General features: G+C 45.8%; 1 protein-coding gene across 10 annotated transcripts in view; it reads right to left on the bottom strand.

The window, feature by feature from the left end:
* The window catches only part of RIN2 (Ras and Rab interactor 2), a 268,726-nt gene that overhangs the window by 19,370 nt on the left and 223,485 nt on the right, over window positions 1–25,871 (bottom strand). For all 10 annotated transcript variants that reach the window (XM_049869987.1, XM_049869985.1, XM_049869993.1 and 7 more), the window contains 5 exons: window positions 22,424–22,619; window positions 18,630–18,741; window positions 15,203–15,275; window positions 10,097–10,188; window positions 5,714–6,838 (listed from right to left, as the gene is read on the bottom strand). In XM_049869987.1, coding sequence (XP_049725944.1) covers window positions 5,714–6,838; window positions 10,097–10,188; window positions 15,203–15,275; window positions 18,630–18,741; window positions 22,424–22,619 — 1,598 coding nt within the window. The remainder of the gene's footprint in view (window positions 1–5,713; window positions 6,839–10,096; window positions 10,189–15,202; window positions 15,276–18,629; window positions 18,742–22,423; window positions 22,620–25,871) is intronic.

Raw genomic sequence — 25,871 nt, 5'->3', positions numbered from 1 at the left:
CACTAAGCTTTTGTTTTCACATCTATAAAAACGAGGATAATAAATAGGGCATCTGGAGGCATTAGGAGGATTAAATGGGATTCTATATATAAATGTGTACTATAAACTGTAAAGAATCACATACATAAGGGATTATCCGGATTATTGGCCTTCACTCAGCTCTGGTAGACAACACAGTATGTTTGACAGATTGGGAACACTGTGACTTCTGGCTTCTAAAGGAAGCTCATCAGCCATGGCAGTAGCCGAGAGCCTTCAAAGTGGACATGGCTTCTGAGGTCAGAGAGCAGAGGCTATGTCCACAGAACTAGTTCCCCACTGAGGAGTGGGGCTGATCAGGCAAGGCCACGGACTGGACCCCGTAGACCAGTGAGGGCTCTGTCCACGAGAGGTGCACCTCACCCAGGTGACAGCCAATCAGAACGCTCCTTCACTGGGGCTGGAGAGAGAAAAAACCATCCAAGTCCTAAAGATTTTGATGTTTCCTCACAATCACTGGTATTTTAGGTGTCCCTCAGGGCAGGTGCCTCATTTCCTACATACATTCCTTTGGCCCGATTATGTTTTCCTGCCCAAGAGACATTTATTTCTCTCTTGAAATGGAAGAGCCTAGGGATATGGTCAGAAAACACAATAGCACAGAGCTCTCCACGTGAGTTACCTGTTGAGGCCTCCCTCCAACCTGTTAGCAAGGGCTTTCTGAATTACGAAGGACCAGTTCCCTTACGTAGGGTAGACTCATGGCTTCTAAAGCCAGGTCGGAAGCCTTCTGTAAGTTGACATAGCATAATTAACTCAATTTTGATGCCCTAAAGCAACACTTATACAGAAAATGATGCCCCAGGGGAACAAAAACGTGCTTCTTGCAGTGGTCTTCTATTTAAGCCAATTTTCAAAAATAATACCAGCATTCATTTTACATTCTACAAGAGACTGCTCTTTCTCTTTTCTCGCTACCTTTTGTTAACTGAACAAAGATATTAGTTCCTTTCAGGTGATACGTTCATGGGGCTAGATCAGAAGTCAGAGGTTCAAAGTTTTAATCTCAGTTTGTCACTGCCTCTCTGCCCACATTCCTCAGAATGGCTCTTTGAAAAAGAGTAGATAATAACTCAGGGTCATGAATCAAACCGTGAATTAAAAAAATAAAATGAAGTTACACAAGCTATTAAAGCTTGAGCCTGACCTAATACTTCTTTTTTTTTTTTTTAATTATCTGAACCAAAGTAGTTGTGATTGTTTGAAGTCCTAGGGAATCATTTCAAACCTCTTTTCTTCTTCATGTTTATATTCCTTGGTTCCTAACCACAATTTTACTATCATCTATTAGAAAAAAGCCAAACTCTGATACCTACACTGATATGCTCTTCAAAATACATGGGATGATTTTTTTTTTTCAAATAGTTAAATGCTTTTTAGCGAAAACACACATTTTGGTTTACAGCAACTAAAGAAGCAAAACAGTATCTTGTTTTTTGCTACTGTCATTTAGGAATAGGAACAGTTAGCTGTTTTGTGTCACGGTTGAGAGTCTGTGGTGAGTAGTTTGAATGTAATAGAAAATTCGGGACTGCCAACAATTTTGGAATTGAAAATATTTTGTTTTTCTTGAAGAAATACTTGAAAATAGAGTGATTTCCCAAGATTGACATCAAGTCAGAAATAAAAATTCTTCTACTTGAATAAAATCAAAACGTTAACCACACAATTGAAACAAATTCTGCAAAATGGAGATTTCTCTATCAGAAACTTTGGGCTAATTTTTCCCATTGAAAAAGACCAAAAGCAAGAGTGGTATGGTATGAAAATCTGCCAGTGAAGCCTACCTGCTGGCGTAATAAGCAACATAACACCCTTCCACACTTTATGTGTGAGGCACCAGTAGTGAGAATAACTCCCTCTGGCCATGAAGTTACCAGGCTCAGGCTTTGAGTGGGCATTCTAGTAGGGCCTAAAAGATATGTACATGTTTTGTTAAAGCATGTTTGTTTCACCGTGTGATGACAGACATTTTGGGGGATGGAGAAGGTGGGTAGCTCTCTGGAATCAAGTCTACAATATGTGGCCCTGAAATGAGCAAAGAGAGTTAGCTCACCTGGGAATTGACCCTTATTAGTTATATTCTCCAACCAGAGGAGCCAAGCGGTTGTCAGTCAACTAATAGTTATTTAAGAATTTCTAAATGGAGGGCCTTCAGGTGAAGGTGCTTTAACACGCAGTCTAATGGATGATAGGGCACAACCATTTCAAATGGCTCTTTTTCATTTTTGAGACTGGCTGACTCTTTATCATTTCATACTTACTTAGAAAGTGCCGATCTAAAGGGCAGTGACACCAGCACATAGATAAGGTGGAAGTAAGAACCATTTGGTTTCCTCATTGGTTTTTCTTTATGCAACTGAAGAACCACCCTCTGAAGAAGACAGATTAACACCATCTCTATATACTGAAGAGATTCATATATACACATTCATTTGTCCTTTACACATCTGAATGATTGTTAATTCTATACGGGTTAAACTAGTGAAATGCCTCCTACTTTCCAGATTTCAGGTATGAACTTTCTGTAAGCTTAGGCTTTAAATTAAAATTTCTGTCTTATAGTACAGAGCTATCTCCTTCAGAAGTTGTAGGAAGAAGGCTAGATTTTTTAAAGCAGAGAAACTCAACTGACATTCTGGAAAAGCTTTATGAGCATTTGTAGACACCTGTCCTGGACAAATTTGAGGCTTGTCATTCTGGGGATGACATTCAAAAGTGAAAACTCTCTGCTGTTCCTCCCAGGAAGTGAGAGCAGGGCTGAGCACACAACCCAGAGTAACAAGATCTGGATTGAATCCAAGCTCTCCCACTTAGCAGCAGTGTAACCCTCTGCAAGTCATTCTACACATCTTGGCCTCCACTCCTGGATTTGCAAAACATGAATAATCCCTACACAAATATACTCTCAAAGGAGTCACTGTATGAACAAGTCCTTAGTAATTTAGTAATCCATTAAAAAACAAAACAAAACAAAACCAAACCCATTGTTGTCGAGTTGATTCCGGCTCATAAAGACCCTATAGGACAGAGTAGAACTGCCCCATATGGTTTCCAAGGAGTGCCTGGTGGATTTGAACTGCTGACCTTTTGGTTAGCAGCCATAGCTCTTAACCATTATGCCACCAGGGTTTCTAAGCCCTTTATTTAGGAGTATGTACAACACAGACAGTTAGGCTAAGCCTTTTCTTGTCAGAGTCCTGATCTAGTAAGTCATACATTTAAGTTTTCTAACACAGTAAAACCTGCAAAAGCCAGAACCTGTGTAAGGTGAAAACCTGTCAGAAAAGGAAAACTCAAATATTTTCTACTCACAGTGAGTGACAGAGAAGTATTAAGACTGCACTCTGTCAAAGGTGGAGAACTTGTGAGACCTGGAAAAACAAGGCAGTACCGTCGAGTTCCAGCCCTCACAGGTTTCACTGTCATTAGGGCCACACCTTTCCCTTGTTAGGACTTTTCCAGGTTAACCTACTTACTCCCAATTTCAAAAGTCCAGCACTTTTACTGCAGTTTCAATACAGAATGAAGGTTTCACTGGTGAAGCAACAGGTATGATGAACTGACCTCTTTAATATCAAAGCTGAACAAATCAACAAAAAATTGTGGCAATGCCTCAGGAGGGCACGCCCACACCTGAACAGGCAGCTTTAGTCTGAGCTGCCTTAACAAAGGGTTAGTCTACTCTTAAAATCCCCCTTAATTTCTGGGGGAAGTTGTGAGGGCTATGAGGAAAAACAACAGGCAGAAAAAGCGGCGGAAGGGTGAGGTTAGAAAAATGTGGGCTTTATATCACAGAACAAAGTTCAAACACAGCATCTGCTAATTGCTAGCTGGTTTATAGCCCTAGGACAAATTGCTCCACCTGGCAAAGACCTGCCCTGCTCCCTCTAACAGGGGATGCCAATGTCTGCTTCACAGGGTGGGGCGAGCACCCGCTGAAGTAGCTTGGGTAGACTGCCGGCTCATATTGGAGGCTTCGTAAATGCCATTTCCCTTCTCAACAGGCCTGCAAAGGAGCCCTGGTGGTGCAGTGGTTAAGAGCTCAGCTGTGAACCAGGAAGTCAGCAATCTGAATTCACCAGCAGCTCCTTGGAAACACTATGGGGCAGTTCTACCCTGTCCTATAGGGTCACTATGAGTCGGAGTTGACCTGAGGACAATGGGGTTATAGGTCTTTGGAGAAAGTAAGCCCTTGAGCTCATACTCAGATTTCACTACAAAAGAAGCTGACCGAAGAGTATCCTGGGACTAAAACTTTGGCTGGGAGGTGTGGCCGAGTTGTGAGTCTTTTCCCTGCGGGGTGGGGGGGTTGGAGGGGGTGTTGGCTGGCTCTGTGGCCACATAGCTCAGATCTGGTCTCACCTGAGATGGGGGCTGTGGTAGGACTGGGGAAAGAGGGGGTCGTGTGGATTATCCTACCTTCTCCTCTAAGCCTCTTTAAATCTAGGGCACACCACCAGGGCACATTCCTTTCAGCCACATCCCTTTGAGCCACATCTCAGCTCTAGCCACGCCCATCAACCCAGCTCTGTCCAACCACAGGAAAACAAACGAGGCTTTGATTCCTTTGTGCTGAAACTCTCTTGAAGAAGGAAGAAAGCAAAAAGAGAGAAACCACTCTCTACCACACGCTGTTTACTATTTCAACAAACAGACCCAATCTGACAGAAGAAACTAGGTTCTAGATTTAGGAGCTGCCTGCAAATGTTTGCTAGCTCTTTGGGCTGTTCTGCCTAGCGGGTGAGGTCGCTGAAATGAGCTCTTTACAATCAACCTTGTAAAAGAAAGGAAAAAAAAAAAATTCCTTCCACAGCTGCCCTGGAAAAAGAGCCTGCTTGCCAAATTCAAATTTGCCTTGGTCAAAGTTAACCATTAACAATTCAGCCCTTAAATGAGGTTGTAAAGAAAGTATGTCTCCTTGACTTTGGAGAAAACACCTTTTGCGTGACCTCCGAACCATGTTACTTATTTCAAAGGTTCACAATGTAAACTTACCTTTTCCTTCTTTTGCTTACTCTAAGACCGTGCCTCTTACAGAACCCCTCTACCAGCTTGGGAGCCAGCAGACAGCCACCCCTGCCGCAAGTGGAGGCATGGAAGATGCCCCAGGGGCTTCTGTGCCCTGGGCAACTTCTGCTCCCTGAGCCAGGGCTCCTGTTACAGGTGTGTTCACTGTGAAAACTCATCCAGGTGCACATCCATGATCTTGGCACGCTTTTAAACATATGCTACACCTCGATAAAAATATTATACTTCCCAAATGAAACAAAACATCCCCTCCCATGAGACAACACCCACACCTCCTATGCATGCCCAACCCGCAGAGACACACACGCACACGACACGCACAGCACACCTGGTACACACAGCACATAGGGTACACACACACGGCAGCACACACTCTATTCCCAGCAGAACCATCCCAGTTTCTTTCTATTGGTCGCTTCCTTAAACATTTCCAAGCCTGGCGTGTCAGGTAGAATGTGAGATCTACTTTAAGAAGCTGATTTTTCTATGAGTACAGGGTGAGGGGGTGGAGTTTTTTTTTTTTTTTTTTTTTTAATTTCTCCGGGAAAACTTCATCCAAAATAACTAACCTAGGGTGAGCTGTCCTACAAGGTCACACTATGCTTTATATTAAAAAAAAAAAAAAAAGGCAGTGGGCACTTACCTATTTGGTCTTCGGGGATCAGGGACTCAATAGGCGGGTCCAGCTCTGAGCTCTGGGACAGGTAGTTCTTGACCTGGGTCATGAACTGCCGGATGGTCTGCAGCAGGTCAGTGCTGGACACATGGCACTCCTTGTTCTCCTGCAGGAAGCTCACGTAGTCCTGCACCAGGCACCCGAAGTAGGTGCGTTTGTCCCGAGACAGCTCGGCGATCCTCCTGACCATCCTCTTCTCGGGGGTCATGAAGGAGCTGAATACACCGCTCATCTTCCGGAGCTGGGACTTCACGATCTTGGGCAGCACGAAGGAGCTGCTCCTCTTCTTGGACTTGATGGGTGGAGGCATGGTCTCCTGGTCACTCTCCCCATCGTAGTCCTCCAGGCTGCTGTTGGTGTCCGCCTCGTAGCCAAAGAGAGGCATGCTGCGGTCAAAATCCAGCGAGTCGGAGGAGGAAGTGGAAATGCTCATGTCGCTCAGCCTCTGCCTGCCTCCATTCCACGGAGGCCGTGACTCAGAGCCGGGAGGCTGAGCCCTTGTGCAATCTCCTGGCGCCTCCGAGGGCGGGGTCCCACCTGGGCCACCAGCTGTGCCCAGCTCAGGCTGGAGGCCCGGGCCAGGCTGGCCGGTCAAGGTCTTTGAGCTGCTTTCTGCCTCCAGAAAAGAAGCCTGCTTCTTCAGCCGGGGCGGAGGGACGGGCGTTGGTTTCGTTCCAGGCACGGCTACGTTCCCATGTTTGCTATGGTTGGCTGTTTCTGGCATGCTCGCCTGGGTCTCGCTCCTGGACAGCTGAGAGCTTGTGTGGAGACTATTAATAGTGGGTGGCGGGGGCCTGGGTGGGGGGGACCGAGGCCTCGTGGTGCCATTCACGCTGGGAGTCCTTGTGCTGGACCGCGGCAGGCTTCCACTGAGGTCCTGGCTGTGCACTTTCAAGAAAAGAGGATTAATGAAACACAGGGCTCCGTTGCTCTGGCTGCACTCCAGCTCCGAAGGCGTCCTGGTTTTTATAGAATGCACTCCATTTATGAGGCAGAGCTGACTTGAGGCGGGCCCAGCAGTGTCTGAGGAGAGAGGCCTACGGGGAGGTGGAGGGTTTGGGGGTTGGCTGTCAGCTGGAGAGCTCCAGAAATCTGAAAGTCATTACCAGTGAACACAAGAATGTAAATACAATACACTTGGGCCATTCCTTCACAAATTTAAGAAGCACACTGTGTCACCATGGGCATCTTTGGAGCGGAAGGCTCTGCATTTGGGTCTGCTGTTTTTTGTTTTTTTTTAATGCTTTCACACTGCATTCTCTTACTGGAAAGGGTGGAGAGGCTGCCAGGCTCAGCTATGTGCCCACAGAAGACTCCAGAGACTTTTCACCTTCAAAGCCCCTGAGATACGGCTTCGCCAGTGTACAGCTTCAGCCCAGCTTTTTCATAGGTATGTGGGAAGGAACAAAGAACTGGAGTTGTTACACTATTAGCTCCGGAAAGGCCACTGGGCACCTGACTTCACAAAAGCAGAGCCAATGTGCAAAGCACCGCCACCCTTTCCATCAGCTCCCTGAGGCACCCTCCACAGAGGCAGCCGCCAGCCAAGGGATCCGGCCTAGCAGTTCCCCTTCCAGGGACAGGACCAGCAGCTGGGCCTGGGGGGTGGGGGATGTTACACAATTTGTATGGGGTTTTACTCATTCAGCATTAAAACCCCGAAAGGAGGAAAAACACACTCCTAGGTCCCATCAGCAGAAAAAAAAAAAAAAAAAACAGCAGCAGCAAACATGCAAATCATAAACTGCTGGTTCGACTATTTATCTTGATGGTTTGCCACCCATCCTTCCCAAATCCACTAACCTTCTTAGTAGGGCTATAAATATCCAATACTCTGGAGACCTGTGGGTTGCTTACTGCATCTATACCACCTGGTCTCTGTGTTTTCTGTGCAAACTGAGAAAGGCCACGGTGGTGATAAATGTTGTCTGTTATAATTTCCATTTGGAATAGGTTCTTTTCTCTCTCTTTCTAGCTTTGACTTGCTGTGTGTTTGTTTAAACTGTGTTCTTTTCCTCTGGACCCGGAATGGCTGGTCTCAGATGGGAGAGGCTTACGTTGGGAGCCCTTTTCCCACCTTATCTGTGTTCTAAGCATGGTCTGGTGTTGCTGTGCATGTCCCCAGTCTTGTGGGGTCTTCCCTGTGTCGTTCCTTCCCTCCCCTCTAGGTCTGTGCTGTCCAGCAAGGAGCCAACAGCCACGTGTGGCCACTGAGCCCTTGAAATATGGCTAGTGAGTGGAGGAACTGAATTTTAAATTTTATTTAATTTTAATGAATTTAAATGTCAAAACTGATGCTCAATTTAGTTACAGAAAAACTTTTAAGTATGCTTGGAACAACTTGGGTATGTGAATCTATTTTTTCAACCGTAAATTTAGTGAGATCTAAATACGTAGTGAAAATTTAGTACCCAACTCCAGGGGTGCTGTAACTGTAAAATACAGACTGGATTTCAAAAAATTAGTATGCAAAAAGAATGCAAAATATTTCACTAATAACTTTTGATATCGACTGTGTGTTGAAATGATATCATTTTGGATATATTACATTGAATGAAATATATTATTAAAATTATTTTCACCGGTTTTATTTTACTATTTTAGATGTGGTTACTAGGAAATGTAAAATTACCCATGGGCTCCATTGTTTTTCTTTGGGTCAGGGTGGGTCTTGGTGGGCCTGGTCCTATCTCCTGAGTCCTCCTTGGACTTCCGTCATAGCTATAAGACTTTACACTACTTCCCAAATGTGTGTTTCTCCCATATAAACTATGAACACTGGGGTGAGGGGGACACCTGATTAACCACTGAACCCTTGCTGTGGGGAGCAGTGCCTGCCACATAGCAGCAGACCGTTTAGAAATACCTGTAGGATGAATGAACAAGTGAGGTACAGGAGTTTAAAATGTGATTTCCACTGTGCACACTGATATCACAAGCTGCATGGGTGTTACTGAGACCTCAACTGCTTCAGGGTAGCGGCTGCCAGAGCAATCAGCACACAGCACTCTCTGTAGCTCTCCAGCCCTCAGCCCAGCGCTGAGCATGCCCTGTGCAGACCACAGGCCAGGGGCTGTGGGGAGGGAGATGTGGCTCATGCCTTCAAGACGCCTCGAATCTAGGGGACTATGTGAACTTCAATTCAGGAAAATATTTTAAACACTCTCCAAAGTCATTAAATGTAAGACATGAGGCAAGTTTAAACCATGACATTCACACGGTCCTGTATTTTGACCAGGATTCTCTTTCCCAATCTATCAAACAGACTTCAGGCACGTGTGGCAATTCTATGAAGCACTCTGAGTTTTAGAAGGGCACTTGAAGCTACTGTCAGGTTGCTCTATCAATTACGCAGGCTCTCTTGGAAATGCACCCATCAAAACAAGCTCTTTAGATTAAAAGAAAAATATGCCAAAAGTGAAACACTTAATGTTTTTTATGTGCTAATCCTAATATTATATTTTCTTGGATTCTAGGAACCCTGGCATTTTCGCTTCAGAATTCCAACATCCATTCAAATACGGCAGTCTGGTTGTTAATCTATCTAAAGATGAAAGCCCCAGGTTCTTAATAGTATTCCCCCTTCACATCTAGGAGGAATTTTTGTTTTTTTTGCAAAAGGTAAACCCACATCCCTAGGCAATGGGACAAAGAAGGGTAACCTGGGTGACTTCTGTGTTCTGATCCTTTGTCAACAACTGCTCAGCAGAACAGGGATGGGTTTAGGGGCATCAGCAAAGGGGCAGGAGGGGGAGGCAAGTGCCCAGGTGGCTGCAGCGATGGCCCATCCCATGGCAGGGAGGTGGCCTGGGACCCCAGGACTGACGTACACACAGAGAGGAAGTGAAGCGGATGTTGCTCTGGATGCCAGCACTGTCCAATTACTGAAGTACAGGAGTGTCGTCAGTGCCCAGGTGCCCTCCAGAAACAAAACCTGGCACAGGAGGTGCACCACAGGGCTTTCTGTCAGGCACTGCTTTTCCCCAGCAAGATGCCACAAAAAGGAAAGACACTGAGGGACGCGTTATAGATGTTTACAGTACATCAGGACTTCGAGTTTGTGTATAGCCCAAACTCAGTAACGAGAGAAGATGGGGTGACTTGGGGGACACCCAGGCAAAACTAGCACCAGTCTGTTTGAGAGTTGGTTGGACGATGACTTGGAAAAAGAATCTCATAAAGACTGATTCAGGGGCCTCCTGGCCCTGAGGGCTGCGCTTTGCCATGGAGATGGGATTATTTTTAATCATAGGTGTGTTTAACATAATAATACAGCCTTATCCAGCCTCACATTGATTCTGATCCATGTGTCCATTCTAAGATGGGCCCAGGGAAGGGGCACCTACTTACTTAGTCCCAGCTGGGCTAGTTCTTCAAGCCGAGCCTCCGTCTTGGCTGTTGAAATGGCATAAGGCAACTTCAAGGTAAATGGCAGAACGTCCCTGATTTTTTAGAAAAGAGAAAATATTTGTAATGATGTGTCTGGTTTCTATCTCTTGCTTTCACTTTCACCCTAGTGAAATTTTCAACTTACACTATTTAAAATGTTCTAACTAGATACCACACCGTATCCAACCAGAACTTCACAGGTGATGGGACTCCATGCTTATTATCCCTGCTGGTATTACTACATTCAGGAAAGGTTGAAAAGAGAAGTGTCCATGGGTTTAGGGTCTGCAGTGGGAACTGAATTTTTCAGCTGGGTGGCTAAAAGGTATCTGAAGTTAATACCGGAACCACTGACCATTTTGGTGGATCTACCGTACGGGTGAAACGTTATGTACTAATTTGTTGGATGTCATCTTAATGGTGGGCCCGACTTCCTGGGCAGGAGTGTGTAAACCTAACCCAAGATTTATTAGCCTATTGCCTTAACATGGCAGGTTCTCCATGAATGTCTTGATTTTACTTGAGGTAGCTTCCAGCCAGAACTCACGCACTATCCTTTATACGCTGGGGTTAAACTCTCTTGCTTTTTAGGGCAGCACTTTTCTAACTTCACTGTGCACAGGAATTCCCTGGGGTCCTTGTGAGGCTGCAGATTCTGATTCAGGAGGTCTGGACGGGCCTAAGATGCTGCATTTACAGCAGGCTCCCAGGAGATACTGATGGTGCTGGTCCCTGGACCACACTTGGAGCAGGAAGGCATGTGACCAACCCTGCCTCATGTCACTAACCCTGGGTCCAAGCAGCATGGTGCCACATGCATATAGGCAAACAAACACATGCATCGCAGAGTACCAGGTTAAATGGGAGAGCCGCTGCCCGGGCACAGGGGTATCATTAGTAGATGTGTGGCCATGACCACCTGCTCTCTCAGCGATGGGCAAAGGCAGATGGAACAAACTTTGTTCACTTCCATATATAAGGGTTGGAACCATACTCTCAATGTGGTGAACACCCATGGGGCTTGGTGCATACCTTGCCAGATACAGACAGGGAGAAAACATTTTTTGAAGGAATGAATGAATATTCAAGGATGACAAGAGTGACTTACCCAGTGTGGGTACTGATCTTACACAGCATTTTTCATTCATTCAACTATTTACGATCATCTGTGAAGTGCCAGGCACCATTTCAGGTGCTGAGCACAAACCAGACAGAAGCTCCTGCCTTCACGGAGCTTCACTCCAGTGGACACCAGCAGACAATGAACAAATAGCAATTTACAGAGCATATGAGAGGGCATATGTGCTACAGATAAAAACAAAGCACGGAAAGGGGATAGTGTGAGAGTGCTGGGGTGACCAGGGAAGCCTCACTGAGAAGGTGGTATTTGACTGCAGACTTGAAGGAGGCCCAGGAGTAAGCCTTAAGGGGAAGAGCATTCTAGGCTGAGCAAGCGGCAGGTGCAAAGCCCCTGAGGTGGGAGAGGGTCTGGCAGGTATGAAGAACAGCAAAGGAGGCCATTGTGGCTGGGGTGGAGTAAGTGAGGGATAAAACTCAGGGCTTCAGCCTGTATTTTGCCAGTGGACGATGTCCTGAGGATTTCCATTGACTAGCTTAACTACACTAAACAACTGGTTGTTTACAGTAAGATTGGGCAACATTCTGGGCTGAACGAGATTAAATCTAGATGACTGAGACTTCCGGAACCCTTAAAGCTGCTGACAATGAATAACAAATGAGTAAAGTCAATTAAAAGAACAAAACATGAATAAAATTTAGCAGGGTCACAAAAGCTCTAATGTGCTGTTCGCCTAAATTGTCAGGTCAGGTTATGGCAGCCAGTGGAGGCTCCTCTGCCTTGGGGTGTCAGGCCCAGCTCCCTCCTGCTGCCATGAGACTCTGGGTAATAGCTGCTCCCGGACGCAGGAGAGGCAGTGAACCTGATCATAATCTTAGACGAAAATTAATGGGAACTGGAACTTTATAACATCAAAATATCATACCAATATATGCTTGTACAGTTGTACCAACTTAATGAAAATCTGCTTTCTTCAGACAATTTGGAGGGACAGGTACGAGTGGCAAAATCAACCTGTTTGAGTTTTTACCTCGCTGAATGCAGTTCCTGAGGCCTAACCATCACATGACTGGTTTGGGTTTTTCTTAATGACATGTATGACAGGAAACCACACCTGTCATTCACTAATGGATGGTTTTAGGCTTTGATAGGCTACAAAATGGGACGTTGTACATGAGCCTGTTGTACCAGCAACTTCTTCGCACACACATGCAAAAGGGGACACCTCCTTCTCATCTATGCCTGCTAAAGAAAGGGGTCCCCATTCTCAAGTTTGCATAATAGGCAAAATAAAGCCATTGTCTTTGACATAAATGTTTCACCCAAGAGTTTCAGGACATACGCGGTCTAGACTTTTTTTTTTTAACTTTGCTCCGTATACTGTATTTCTACAGGCGAGGAGACTAACACCGTTGAGGAGCTACGACTGCATTGTACCGAGCACTTTAGCTCATGGGACCACGCACAACCCTGGGAGGATGCTGTGATTTCCCCTTTTCCACAGGTCGAGAGTAGGAGAAACAGGTGAAGTCCCTGGCACACACCTACAGAGCTAATGAGGGGTGAAGTAGGTGGGAGGTTTGGAACTCAGGCATGTGGGGCCCTGTTATAGATTGAATTGTACCCCAAAAAGCACGTGCTGTAAATCCTAACCTCCATGCCTGGGATTATAATTCCATTTGGGAATGGGCTATCTTTGTTATGTTAATGAGGCAGAATTATTGTAGGGCATATTTTGAGTCAACCTAAAAAAAAAAGAAAAATTTTCTTCTTTTGAGGTGAAACAGAGATTAAATGCAAGCCAGCAAGCAGAGATGGGGCAAGACAGATGCCAAGCCATATGAAGATCACAGCAATTTGATCCTGTTGTGCGTGAGGCCCATAAGTGGAGGACGGCAGCTAACACCACCAGGCACTGGCGGTCAAGCTTTGTAGTCACTATTTGCTTTCTCACCTGTACTTCTCAACGTGCCTATCATTTGGTGAATTCTCTACTCGGGCGCACATATGTGGAATACCAACACTGATAATCTAATCACTCTATTTGAATATACTTATGTATGAAAAATTAACTAAAAATTTTCAAACATATTTTGGTAAGACTGGGTCAAACCAACTACTACTGACCGAGAACACAGATTTAGGTCAACAAGTAGCATACAGTGTAAAAGGAGAAACAAAATTCCAAGTACCTTTGCATTTTGAAAAAAAAAAAAAAAAAAGGAAACATTAATCTCAGGCCTCTAATCAACATTATCAACGTTGGGGTTTTTTGTGTCAACACCTCACAGTGGTATCAGGCTGTGAAGTTTACAAAGGCTTCTGTGTGCTTTATCTCCCTCTGTGGTCAAGCAGCCCCGGGTAGCAAGGTGGTAGGGTGTTATGAACCTGTGAGGCTGAGATGGTATCTCTGCTGGGCTGCTGCCAAGTGTTGTTTTCTGGGTGTAACGCTCTTTCACAACAACGGCACAATTACCAACAAGTAAACCATGAAGAAGAGTACACATGGGCCAACTTCACTTCTGGCCTACACTGTAGCACTGAAATTCACTCCTTCACCTGGTTGGCCTCAGACGTACCAGGTGTGGTCCCCCAGGGATGGGAGGGGCTTCTGCATGGCCCATGTCTTTGGGCAGCACATTTCCCTACAAAGGCCCAGGGATCCTGCGCAAACGATGAAGGCTGTCGTGCTCACAGGGCATGTGGTCCAGGACTGGGTGAAGCCCTGGTTTATTCTGGTGAGCAGCGATGGATCCATCCTTGGAAAGTGCCCCTGCTCTCGGGCCTCTGATCACATGGGTCAGGCTGGTCCGGAGACCTCCAGGAGGTAGACAGCCCAGTGCTGCGCCCTGGAACTGTCTAGTCCATCAGGTATAACAAATGTCTGACTCAGTCTGAGAAATAACCTAACCCTTCAAAATAAAATAAGCCAAGCCCAAACACACTCCTCAGCCTGAGTAAGTGTGTGATCATTGTGAAGACACCCCTGGTAGCACACTCCTGTGTATCCCCTAAATTCAGCCGCAATCAACAAACAGAAAAACGATGGGGGCGAGGAAGCCAAAAGCGGCTCTGCTACACGGGCGGCAGTGGCAACACCACGGATTAGTCAGATTTGGAGTCAACACAAGAACCCTTGATCTGAAAAACGGCAATTGCTAGAATCACAAGAAAAAATATTTTTATAAGTAAGCCTTCCACAATGCACACCCTCTTGGCCCCTGTTCATGTTGGGATTTCTGGCTTAAGTGCATGTAGGCTAAAAGCCACCCTGGTTATGAAAAGGACACGAACACCCAGCCTGCCTCAAGCATAATAACGCAAGGTTGTAAAGCGAACTCCTCCCGGGTGAGCGTTCACAAACACTGTCTGGGGCCTTTACCTGTTACAGCTCTGAATGATCCATCCCTTTGTGTGCGTGTGTGTTTGTAGTACATGTGAGTGTGTGTGAGTATGTACGTGTGTACGAGCGTCTGTGTGTAAGTACATTCGTGTGGTGTGTGTGTGTACGTGCACTTTTCCTGTTTCAACGGGTCCAGCTGAAAGGAGCCTGGAGCAACTTGAAGAAATAATCATATTAATGAGAATTTACATTCGAGGGCCCTAGGTAGGTGAACACTTGTTTTGATCTTAAGGCTGATGTGTGGGACTTGGTCAACACTTAATTCAGGTAATGAATCCCTCCACACACACAATACCAAACCGGTCACCATCGGGTTGATTCCGACTCATAGCGGCCCTGCAGGACAGAGTAGAACTGCCCCATAGGTTTTCCACGGAGCAACTGGTGGATCTGAACTGCCGACCTTTTGGTTAGCAGCTGAACACTTAACCACTGCACCACTAGGGCTCCAATCCCTCCACAGACGTCTGGTATGGGGAAAGCCTCCCAGACCCCTCCATCCCACTTGAATTGAGAAGCCTCAGGGCTAATTCTACTTCACACACCAAGGAGGTCCTAGAAACCACGGGAGAGGGAGAGGCCTTACCTGCTGATGCAATAGAAAGCAATGAGCCGGAATAAATCCGCAAAGCTGATTCCTGAGCCTTCCAGGGAAAAGGCTGGAAAAGAGATTTCAGAAACCAGCTGAGTCTCCTGAGGGTGTTTTGAGGAAGGAAGGGCCCTCTACTGCTGCGTCCTGTGCGAATGGGACCATTCCAGTTCTCAAACCAACTACTATGTGCCTCATCAGGACCAGCTGCAGGGAGGAGGTATGTCAGCCAGGGCCAGGCCAGTAAATAGCCGGGTTGCGTGGAAGTCCTGTCCTGACTCATTCCAGGCACATGCTCCAGTCTTGGTAAACAGACCAGGGCAGACTCGAGTTGCACAACCATCTTTCCTTTAAAGTTCAGAAAACAAACTTGGGCAGGGGGCAAGCGACCAGGCTGGAGTGGGGCCGGCAGCACATGACAGGGCTTGGGGAACACCAACCCCCCTTCCCTTGAACCTCCTGAGACATGGGCCCCTGTGGTCACACTCCTCTTTGCCAAAACAGCCCAGCTCTGGTAAAGACACAGGAGAGGACTGTAAACTTTGATGACAATGAAAGGTTTCCATGGATCAGCTTTTGGCTAAACTCAGTATGAAAGATTCTAAAAACCCATTGACTTAGAGTGTTCCCCGAAGTGCACAGTTTCCAGGAGAAGGAATGTGCTGGCCTGCCGGTGCGCCACTTATACATCTTCCTGAATGGTGGAGCAGTAGAAGTTCCACCTCAAAGAACTCATGTATTGCCAACCACTCTCATGTCATCTCTGCTGAAATCCCACTCAGATTGTTATTCTTCCCCAAACATCCCAAATGCCCTTCGTTTTATGAAGATTTCCTCATTTCAACAATCAGATGAGTTCTCCTCCCTTTTGTACCACTCCATACCCTTATTTATTTTGCTGATTTAGTATTTGCTTATTTAGTATTTCTGAAGCACCCCAAAACACACCCTAAACATGTACCATCTCACACACACACACACCACACACCAACAGAGGAAGGCAGACACACACACACAAAGAGACAGAGGCAAACATATAAGTACACCATAATTTGGTGCGTTACATAGGAGGGAACCAAAACTGGGTAGGTAAACTTGTCTGAGCCTTGGTTTTCTCATCTGTAAAATGAATGATAATGGTACTTTCCTTGTCTACCCAGAAGGGTAATAGTGAGAACTGAAATTTTAAAACAGGAAATAATTTATGTGAAAGTGCTCTATCGGAATACGCAACGGTGTTTCTTATTATACCACACTACCCAGGACTTATGGCAAACTATACGTGTTTATAGCAAGTCTTTCCCCTCTCAATTTGCCACCAATTCCTAGAAAGACAGGCCCTGGCTGGGAGGGGGCCAGCATGATGCAACCAAGGCACGTGGTAACTAGTTGTGGCCAGACTAAACCTTTGCTGAAGCTAGCTCTTTCAACCATGTTCAGCCACACAGAGAGGATTCGGAGGGAAGTGATAGGGCAGAAAGTAATATCTGGCAGTTGCGTGCACTTGAGATTCAGACAAAAATTCTTTTAATTTCCCTTGCTTTTAATAAACTTAAACTTAAATAGTAATTAAATTTACACAGCACTATTGGGAACCACTCTCCCTTCAAAAGTGTGTCCAGCTAATTTTTTCCTCAAGGCTGGATTCTGCCCCGATGGGCTGCATTTCATAGAAGACTGAACAGTGATGGCCTGGAAGGAACACATCCACTCAAAAAATGTTTGTTCACGAAGATGTGCAGACACGTGCTTTAGTATTAGATTCTGTAAAAAAGTCTGAGCCCTACCAGCCTACTTTGCTGTTGTTAGCAGCCGTCGAGTCAGTTCTGACTCACAGCGACCCTATGCACAACAAAACGAAACACTGTCGGGGTCCTGCGCCATCCTCACAGTCGTTACGCTTGAGCCCATTGTTGCAGCCGCTGTGTCAATCCACCTCTCCATCTCGTTGAGGGGCTTCTGCTTTTCCGCTGACCCTCTACTTTACCAAGCCTGATGTCCTTCTCCAGGGACTGATCCCTCCTGGTAACATGTCCAAAGTCTGTGAGATGTAGTTTCGCCTTCTGTGCTTCTAGGGAGCATTCTGGTTGCACTTCTTTCAAGACAGATTTGTTCATTCTTTTGGCAGTCCGTGGTATATTCAATATTCTTCACCAACACCACAACTCAGAGGCATCAGTTCTTCTTCTGTCTTCCTTATTCATTGTCCAGCTTTTCCATGCATGTAAGGCGACTGAAAACACCATAGCTTGGGACAGGCACACCTTAGTCTTCAAGGTGACATCTTTGCTTTTCAACACTTTAAAGAAGTCTTTTGCAGCATATTTGCCCAATGCAATGTGCTTTTGATTTCTTGACTGCTGCGTCTGTGGGTGTTGATTGTGGCTCCAAGTAAAATGACATCCTTGACAACTTCAATCTTTTCTCCGTTTATCATGATGTTGCTCATTGGTCCAGTTGTGAGGATTTTTGTTTTCTTTATGTTGAGGTGTAATCCATACTGAAGGCTGTGGTCTTTCATCTTCATCAGTAAGTGCTTCAAGTCCTCTCCGCCTTCAGCAAGCAAGGTTGTGTCATGTGCATATTGCAGGTTGTTAATGAGTCTTCCTCCAATCCTGATGCCCAGTTCTTCTTCATAGGGTCCAGCTTCTTGGATTATTTGCTCAGCATACAGATTGAATAAGTATAGTGAAAGGATACAACCCTGATGCACACCTTTCCCGACTTTAAACCACACAGTAACCCCTTGCTCTGTTCAAACAACTGTCTCTTAATCTATGTATAAGCTCCTCATGAGTACATTTAAGTGTTCTGGAATTCTCATTCTTTGCAATGTTATCCATAATTTATGATCCACACAGTTGAATGCCTTTGCATAGTCAGTAAAGCACAGGTAAACACTCATGAGCACAATTAAGCGTTCTGGAATTCCCATTCTTTGCAGTGTTATCCATAATTTGTTGTGATCTACACAGTCAAATGCCTTTACATAGTCAGTAAAACACAGGTAAACATCTTTCTGGTATTCTCTGCTTTCAGCCAGAATCCACCTGACATCAGCTTAGTCATCAGCCAACCTGGGAACCAAGTTCAGGCCATACTTAACTGGGAGGAGGGAGAAGAAACCAGCCTCTATCAGGCACCAACCATAAACCACGCAGTAGGCCGGACACTCGGCCACCAGGTTGTTTAGCTGAACTGTTAACAACTCTCTGAGGATACCATCACCCCATTAACAGATGAGAACACTGAGACTCACAGAGTATGTTACCTGCCCAGTCAATCAGTGAACAGATGACAGTGCCGGGGCTCACACCCGTGTTTATCCACCTCAAGGCACAGGCTCCTTCCATGTCCACACCTTTAGGGACCCAAGGCCGTCACATCACATCAACCGGGACCTAACCATTCAACCACTACTTACTGTATGTGCTTTCCTTTATGGCAAATTCTTTGAGTGGGACTCCAAACTCACAGGGCAGGCGAAGGGCGAGGACTTTCTTCTGCATTTTAATAGATTTACGAACCAGGAAGATCTAGCAGAGAGAAAAGAAATTCAAGCTTAGGAAACATTGTGACTTCCATGACTGAACCCCCCGTCTTGACCAAATTGCATGGCTCAGCCGGAGCCTCGAATGCCAAAGAAAGCAGTCCTTAGAGACCACACCACAGGCTCCTTTCCTTGATAAGTGGCTCCCAAAGAATCCTACCTTCCCTTTGGCAGAACCTTCCCCAGGCGGCTAAGAACTCCCTCAGTGTGCCTAAGTGTACTCAGTTTGCTGTTTTACCACTTGTGTTGTATATTCTCTCCAGCCGAGTTTTACGTCAACACCTTCACTGATGATTACCTAAATTCTAAGCAACAGTAACATGCTGAATCGGAGGTGAGGAATTGGAAATTTCATTGGCTGATTTGGCTCGTAAAAAGTAAAGAAAAGAAAACAAAAACAAAACCCCACTGCCGTCCCATCAATTCTCACTCACAGCGACCCTACAGGACAGAGTAGGGTTTCCATAGGGTTTCCAAGGCTGTAATCTTTACAGAAGCAGACTGACATATCTTTCTCCAGGTGTACTTAAAATCGGAATTTGAATCTGTTGCCAACAGTGAAAAAGCAGGTGGTTTTTCTTTCGATATTTAAATCCGGATTTCTAGCTTCTCTTGAAAAACAAGATAATCTGGCAAGACCAGGCCTCCACTCCAGAGCTGAGCAGGCTGCTCCGTTGGGGAGGTGGTGGGTATGCTCCGGGCTGTCCCTCTAGTCCTGACTCACCTCTTTCTGATAATTCCCTCCGGGTCCTAGTATGGTCTTCAGACGTGTACGCCTTAACCCAGTCCAACTCCCAGCGCTGATCTTGGCCTTCATTCTGACCTTCTTCCCTGCGGGGAGACCATGTCCTGCACAGGTCCAGGGTGCACGGTTCACGTGGACGACTCCAACGACGCCCCCTGGAGCGTGCAGCCTGGCCTTGTCCTGCTTCCCCTGCCACCTGACCCTTCTCCAAAGGTCCTGCCCCGTTTCTTTCACTCCTTCTGCTCTTTCCTCTACATTTAAACAACTTCCTCCCTGCTGCCCTGCTCTTCTTTTGTCCCCCTAATCTTTGCTCCTCTGTTAAGTCCAGTTAATCCTTCCTAACCAGTTGCTGTCAAGTGAGTCTCGAGTCATGGCAACTCCACGTGTATCAGAGTGAACCTGTGCCCCACAGGGTTTTTAATGGCTAATTTTCCATAAGTAGATCATCAGGGCTTTCTTCTGAGGTACCTCTGGGCAGACTCGATCCTCCAATCTTGCGGTTAGCAGCCAAGCACATTGACCGTCTGCACGACCTAGGCAGTCCCATAGTTCCTGAGATACTTTTTATTTGGTGGTAGGAGGTTACGGGAACTGGGTGTCTGATAAGTAGTGAGACAGAAAGACCTTTGCGTTCTGTGTTATTTCCCAGCACCCATGGGGCTGTGTCCATGGAATTCCTCCAGTAGCCACTTCCAAGAGTCCATGTGTCCACAGGAGCCCTAAAACTGAAGATGTTTCTTAAATAGAAGCCTTAGGAGCAGGCACCCAAAGCACTGCAAGGAGGTGCAGAGAAAGTCTCTTTTGCAAGCGGCACGTTCCCAAGCCTTGGACCAGGGGGAAGTACACCTTCTGGGCCTATTTCCTGAATGTCTGCAACCTTACTGTCTTAGATCAGGGGTCAGCAGACTATGGCCCACAGATCAACCCCATCCCGCCTGCTTGTTTTTATAAATAAAGTTTTATTGGAGCACAACCACGCTCATTCATTTACCAGTTGCCTATGGCAGCTTTCGCACTGCAGTGGCAGAGCTGAGTAGTTGTGAAAGAGAAAGCATGGCTGCAAAGCCCAAAATATTTATTATCTGGCCCTGTATAGAAAAACTTTGTGGACCCCTGCCTTAGGTTGTAGATAATTAAGGGGGTGGCATCCCAAAGGCCAACTTTACTCATGGCACCAGGGTCAATCTGTCAAACCCCCTTCTTCACACACTCCCAGCACCTGTGTCTCCTCCTCTCCATCATTCCCACTTCTCCTTGCCTGTTGTGGCCTCTCCTGACCCTCGGTGCTCCTCTCCTCACCCTGCCCTCAGCCTGCCAGTCTCATCAGGTGGGCCCTGTCGAAGGATTGGGCAGGTGGATGGACAGTCCCTCTGCCTGACTTGTCCCGACACAGGTCTCAGCAAGAATTGACATGCCCCACACTAGGGGAAGCGGACCAGGGAGGGGAGCTGTTGCCTAGCAATGTGACAACCTCCCTCTTCAGAATTTTCTGCAGAAATACAAGAGTGGACAACCCAACTGGCAGAAAGTAGGGACCTCACAAGGGGATCCTGATCACACAGACTGAAACTAGAGGCGGCAACCCAACGTGCTGGCCAAGAATTCTCTGCAGAGAGGATCAAATGCTGTACCCAGTTGCCTTGAGCATGTTCCAACAGGGGGCTTAGTCCTGTCTGTTTCTGTCAGACAAGAAATAAAAAGAGAGACTCATCACCGAATTTATGTTAACGGTGGTGAAAAGGACAGCAACCAAGGTTGCACAAGATTAAAGAATGCCATCAAAGTCGCTGCACTATACATGTGGACATTGTCGAAAAGGCAAAGGTTTTGTTGCGTACATTTTCACTGCAGTTAAAAAAGGAAAATTTCTAATTCAAAACATGATAATAGGCTCTGCCTGCTAAGAAACTCAAAAGTTTATTTTTGTGCCAATTGTTACAACATTCCTCAGAATTTTCTCTTTGCTCCTCCATCTATCCTTTAGTTTCTATCTTCTGTCATGTGTTGTTATGAGTCTTACTTTATCTGGGACTTATTTTATTTATCCTTTTTGGAAAGTAGGCATTGTGCATAAGTGCTGTCCAGTAGAATTTTTTGCTATGATGGAAGTGTTCTGCTTTTTTGTGTCACCCAATACAGTAGCCACCAGCCACATGTGGCCTCTGAGCACTCACAATGTGGTTAGTATGACTGAGAAACTGAATTTTCAATTTTACTTAATTTTAATAAATTTACACTTAAATGGCCGCAATAATTTAATTAATTTAAATTTAAATATGGTAGCAAGTTGCTGCCATATTGGACTGATCAGGATATACCAACCATTAAATAAAAATCATCTGAGGAACTTCTATGGCGTCATGGAGTATTTTTGACAAGATGAAGCAGTGGTCTGGGGTAGGTAGTAGCTGAAGAAACAGATCCAGAATTTGATCTAAGTGGAAAGCCATGACAAAGCCCAAGAAAAAGAAGACTCCACGGTTAGCCAGAGTACACAAGTCTGTGGACACAGAACTTTTGAAGAGCTGGGTTCCAAGCTGGACAGCTGAGTCCTGGCAGGGCTTCTAGGCTCAGAATGAAAGGAAAGCGGCAGGGCAAGTGAGGACCTCAGCCCAAGCTCATCCTCAGGGGAGGTGGCAAGAGGTCCATGCAGGACCACGAACCAGCAGTCTGTCTTCATCACCCGAACGCCCCATTATCTTGCTGAGTCCTGGAGCTTCCAGGTAACCAAGGGGACGAGGACAGAAAGACAAATTGTGAAAGGTTCTGTTCCTGGGAGCTGCCTCCTCAGTTTCCAGAATTCTCTACATTGCAACCCAGGTACCAACTGGGAATTGTTACAGGCTGTGAAAAGTGTTCTGGAACTCCTCTCTCTACGGCAGCTGCAGCCCTGCCTGCCCCAGCCTGTTCCCCCGAGTCTTACCCCTGGAGGCTGGGACCGTAGGACCTGTGCTGCCTCCTCCTCGCTCAGACTCAGCTGCAGCCATATGGGGTGGGTGTGGAGAAGTCGGTCCAAGATGCTGAGCCTGCTGGACAAGCTGTCATAGCCCGAGTCCCGAGGACAGGCCTTCACATCTTCCTCCTCCTCGGAATAGCCATCACCCTTGTGTCTTACCATGCTAGGAGAGACAAAATTGGGTAGGGTTTAAACTACTGCATAGAATTTCGCCAGCAAGGAGACTATCCCCACAATCTTGTAGGCTAGACCTACCACAGCACATGTACCATTTTGTAATTATTGCCTTGTATGTCTTCCCCTCCAGACTGAAAACTTTTGACGACAGACATGATGTTTTAGTTTATTCTATGTCCCTGATATTAAGCACAGAACTTTGCACTCAACAGATCTGACTTTCTATTTCTAAACCTGTTTTCAAAACATTCTAAATAACCTAAATGCCTTTTAGTTAAGTCTTAAAACACTTCTTACTTTGAGGACAGAATCCTAAATGCTAAATTCCATATATGGTAACCTAATGAAGTCCTAGCATGTGTCATAAGCTTGGCCATGGCTCTGCTCTACAGGCATCACAGTTAAGACCCCCAGTCTCACACATACACACAGCCAGTTTGTTATCTGAATGAACTGGATTTCATTTTTTTCTCACACATCTAAGCATTTTTTAAATTATTACTAGTATCATTTATAATAAAACTTGACAATACAGTAGTGCTGAGTTATTGGTAAAATTAGATTGACATTATTCATCAGACACAAAAATTTAAACAACACAAATACTCATCAGTTAATGAATGGGTAAATAAAATGTGGTATATCCACACATAAATATTATTCAGTCATAAAAAGGAATGAAGTACATGCTACAACACAGATGAACGTTGGAAACATTATGCTAAGTGAAAGAACCCAGACACACAAAGCTACATGCTGTATGACCCCACTTACATGAAATGTTCAGAATAGGCAAATCCATAGAGATAGAAAGTAAATCAGTGGTTCCCTAGGGCTGGGGGTGGCTAGTGGCTACTTAATGGGTACAGGGTTTCTTTATGGGGTGATGTAAATGTCCTGGAATTAGATGGTGGTGATGGTTGCATAACGTTGCGAATATATTAAAACCACAGAATTGTACACTTTAAAAGTGCAAATTACATGGTACGAAAATTACATCTCAATAAAAAAAAGCCAAATTGACCTCCTTCATCACCTTCAGTATTAACACTAACCCTGTTAAAACCAGTCAAACCCAATCGCTGCTGAGTCAATTCCAACTCACGGGGATGCCACGTGCATCAGAATAGAACTGTGCTCTCTGAGGTTTCCAAAGGCTAATTTTTCGGAAGTAGGTCGCCAGGCCTATCTCTCGAGATGCCTCTGCCATTTGTACCACCCAGGTAGTATTTAATCTGTATCTTATACATGAGGACACCAAGGCCCAAGAAGTGATAGAGCTGTGCAGAGTTACAAACATCTGTGCAATGAGGTCCAGTGTCCACCCCACTCCGTGGGTAACAAGCAAGAGCGTGAACACAGGGTAGTATCTATGGGTGCCTGCTGTATTCCAGGCCCTTTGCAAACATTCTCTCATTTACTTCTCATGACAGCCCTGAAGGTAAGTACTATGATCCCAATTTTAAAAACACAGATCAGGAGACTGGGACGATTAAGTAGCTCACTCAAGAACATGCTCCTGGCACCAGGGAAAGGGCTGATATTCCAACCTGAGGCCACTGAACTCCCGGGTCTCCTTCCCTCTCCTGCAGGCAGAATGCACACCCTGCCCGGATCTCACCAAGCAGGTCCTGGAGCAATGAGCGAGGACATCCCACCTGATCATTCATGCCCAGGGAGCATTCAAACATCTCAACCCAAAGCAACCCAAGTGTGTGGCCTTGAGGAAATCTTCAACACTGAGAAGGGTGGAGGATGAAACCAAATACAAGGAGAGAGTGGGGAAATTAAAAAAAGAAAGTGTGATTTTTCCATGGGGACAACTCCACCTATACAAGGTGGGACACCGTACAGAAGAGGCCAAGCACAGGGGGTCATTTTTGGGTGTGCATACTCAACGACAACACCCACAATGACAGTGCGTGGGCTGGCCGGAGACCCATCCTATCTTATCCCCTCACTTTCTTGACTTTCTACAGAGTGGAAGAATCTGGTGCTTCCATTCAAGACTTATCTGTTATTTCCTCTCGAATATGTGAAAGTTTCCCTTTCCATCTGCTGCAAGTTTCCGGATGGAAGAGCCTGTGCCAAAAAAGCCATTTCTCCTCTGCAAATGCCATTCCAGGGCTTCTGGGTATTTGACGTGAATATTTGCAGCTATAAGAACAAACTCTTCAAAGTGAAGCTGCTGTTAAAATTCCTTCCATGTAAGGCCGAAGGGCAGACTTCAGACTAGTGATTCTAAACTCTGGCTGCCCGTTAAAATCACTCAGGGAGATTAAAATGACTTTGATGGCCAGGGTGCACCAGAAATAAAATAAATCAGATACTCTGGGGAGGGACTCAGGCATCAGAATTGTTTTAAAGTTCCCCGGCAATCCCAAAGGGCAGCCAAGTGTGACAGCCACTGCTTTTGATCAAAACCAAAGCCAAACCCATTGCATTTAGTCAATTCCAACTCGCAGCGACCCTACAGGACAGAGAACTGCCTCATAGGGTTTCCAAGGCTGTAATCTTTATGGGGAGCCCTGGTGGAACAGTGGTTAAGACTTCAGCTGCTAACCAAAAGGCTGGCACAGTTTGAACGCATCAGCTGCTAGTTGGAAACCCAATGGGGCAGTTCTACCCTGCCCTATAGGGTCACTATGAGTCGGAATTGACTTGACAGAAAGAGGTTTGGTGTTTGGTTTTAATCTTTACGGAAGCAGACAGCCACATCTTTCCCCTGCAGAGTGCGGCTGGTTCGAACCGCCAGCCTTTTGGTTAGCAGCCAAGCACTTAACCAGAGCCAGCAAGACTCCTTATTGTTTTGGATCAGTTTTTCCCAAAGTGAAGCCTGTGGAAGATTCACCTGGGTTCCTGGTGTCAGCCCCAGAAATTCTGCAGGTCTGGTGTGCAAGAGTTTCTGCATGTCTAACAAATTAATCCAATTAGTTGGGTCTTTTTGGGGGGCAGGAGGGAGATGGGTAACAATCCACTGAAAGAATCATCGGAACCTAAATAAAGAAACACTTCATTTCTGCCACCTCAGGCTGACAATGTCTTGCCAAGACCAAATCCTACCACCAATCTCTAACACGACAATCGTGACGCTGGTGTGTGCTCGGAGTAAATTTGCTGACACTTGTTCCTTCCTTAGAATGGTACATCCTGTGATCCCTCGGTTGTTTCAAGAAGTTAAAAAGCCTTTGTTCTGACACCTGAAAAAGCCAGGGCCCAAACAGGAAGGCAGTGAATA

This window comes from Elephas maximus, chromosome 25 (genome assembly GCF_024166365.1).
Source record: "Elephas maximus indicus isolate mEleMax1 chromosome 25, mEleMax1 primary haplotype, whole genome shotgun sequence".
Taxonomy (NCBI): domain Eukaryota; kingdom Metazoa; phylum Chordata; class Mammalia; order Proboscidea; family Elephantidae; genus Elephas; species Elephas maximus.
The sequence above is the reverse complement of the archived record's forward strand: the minus strand, read 5'-3'. Positions and strand labels throughout refer to the sequence as shown.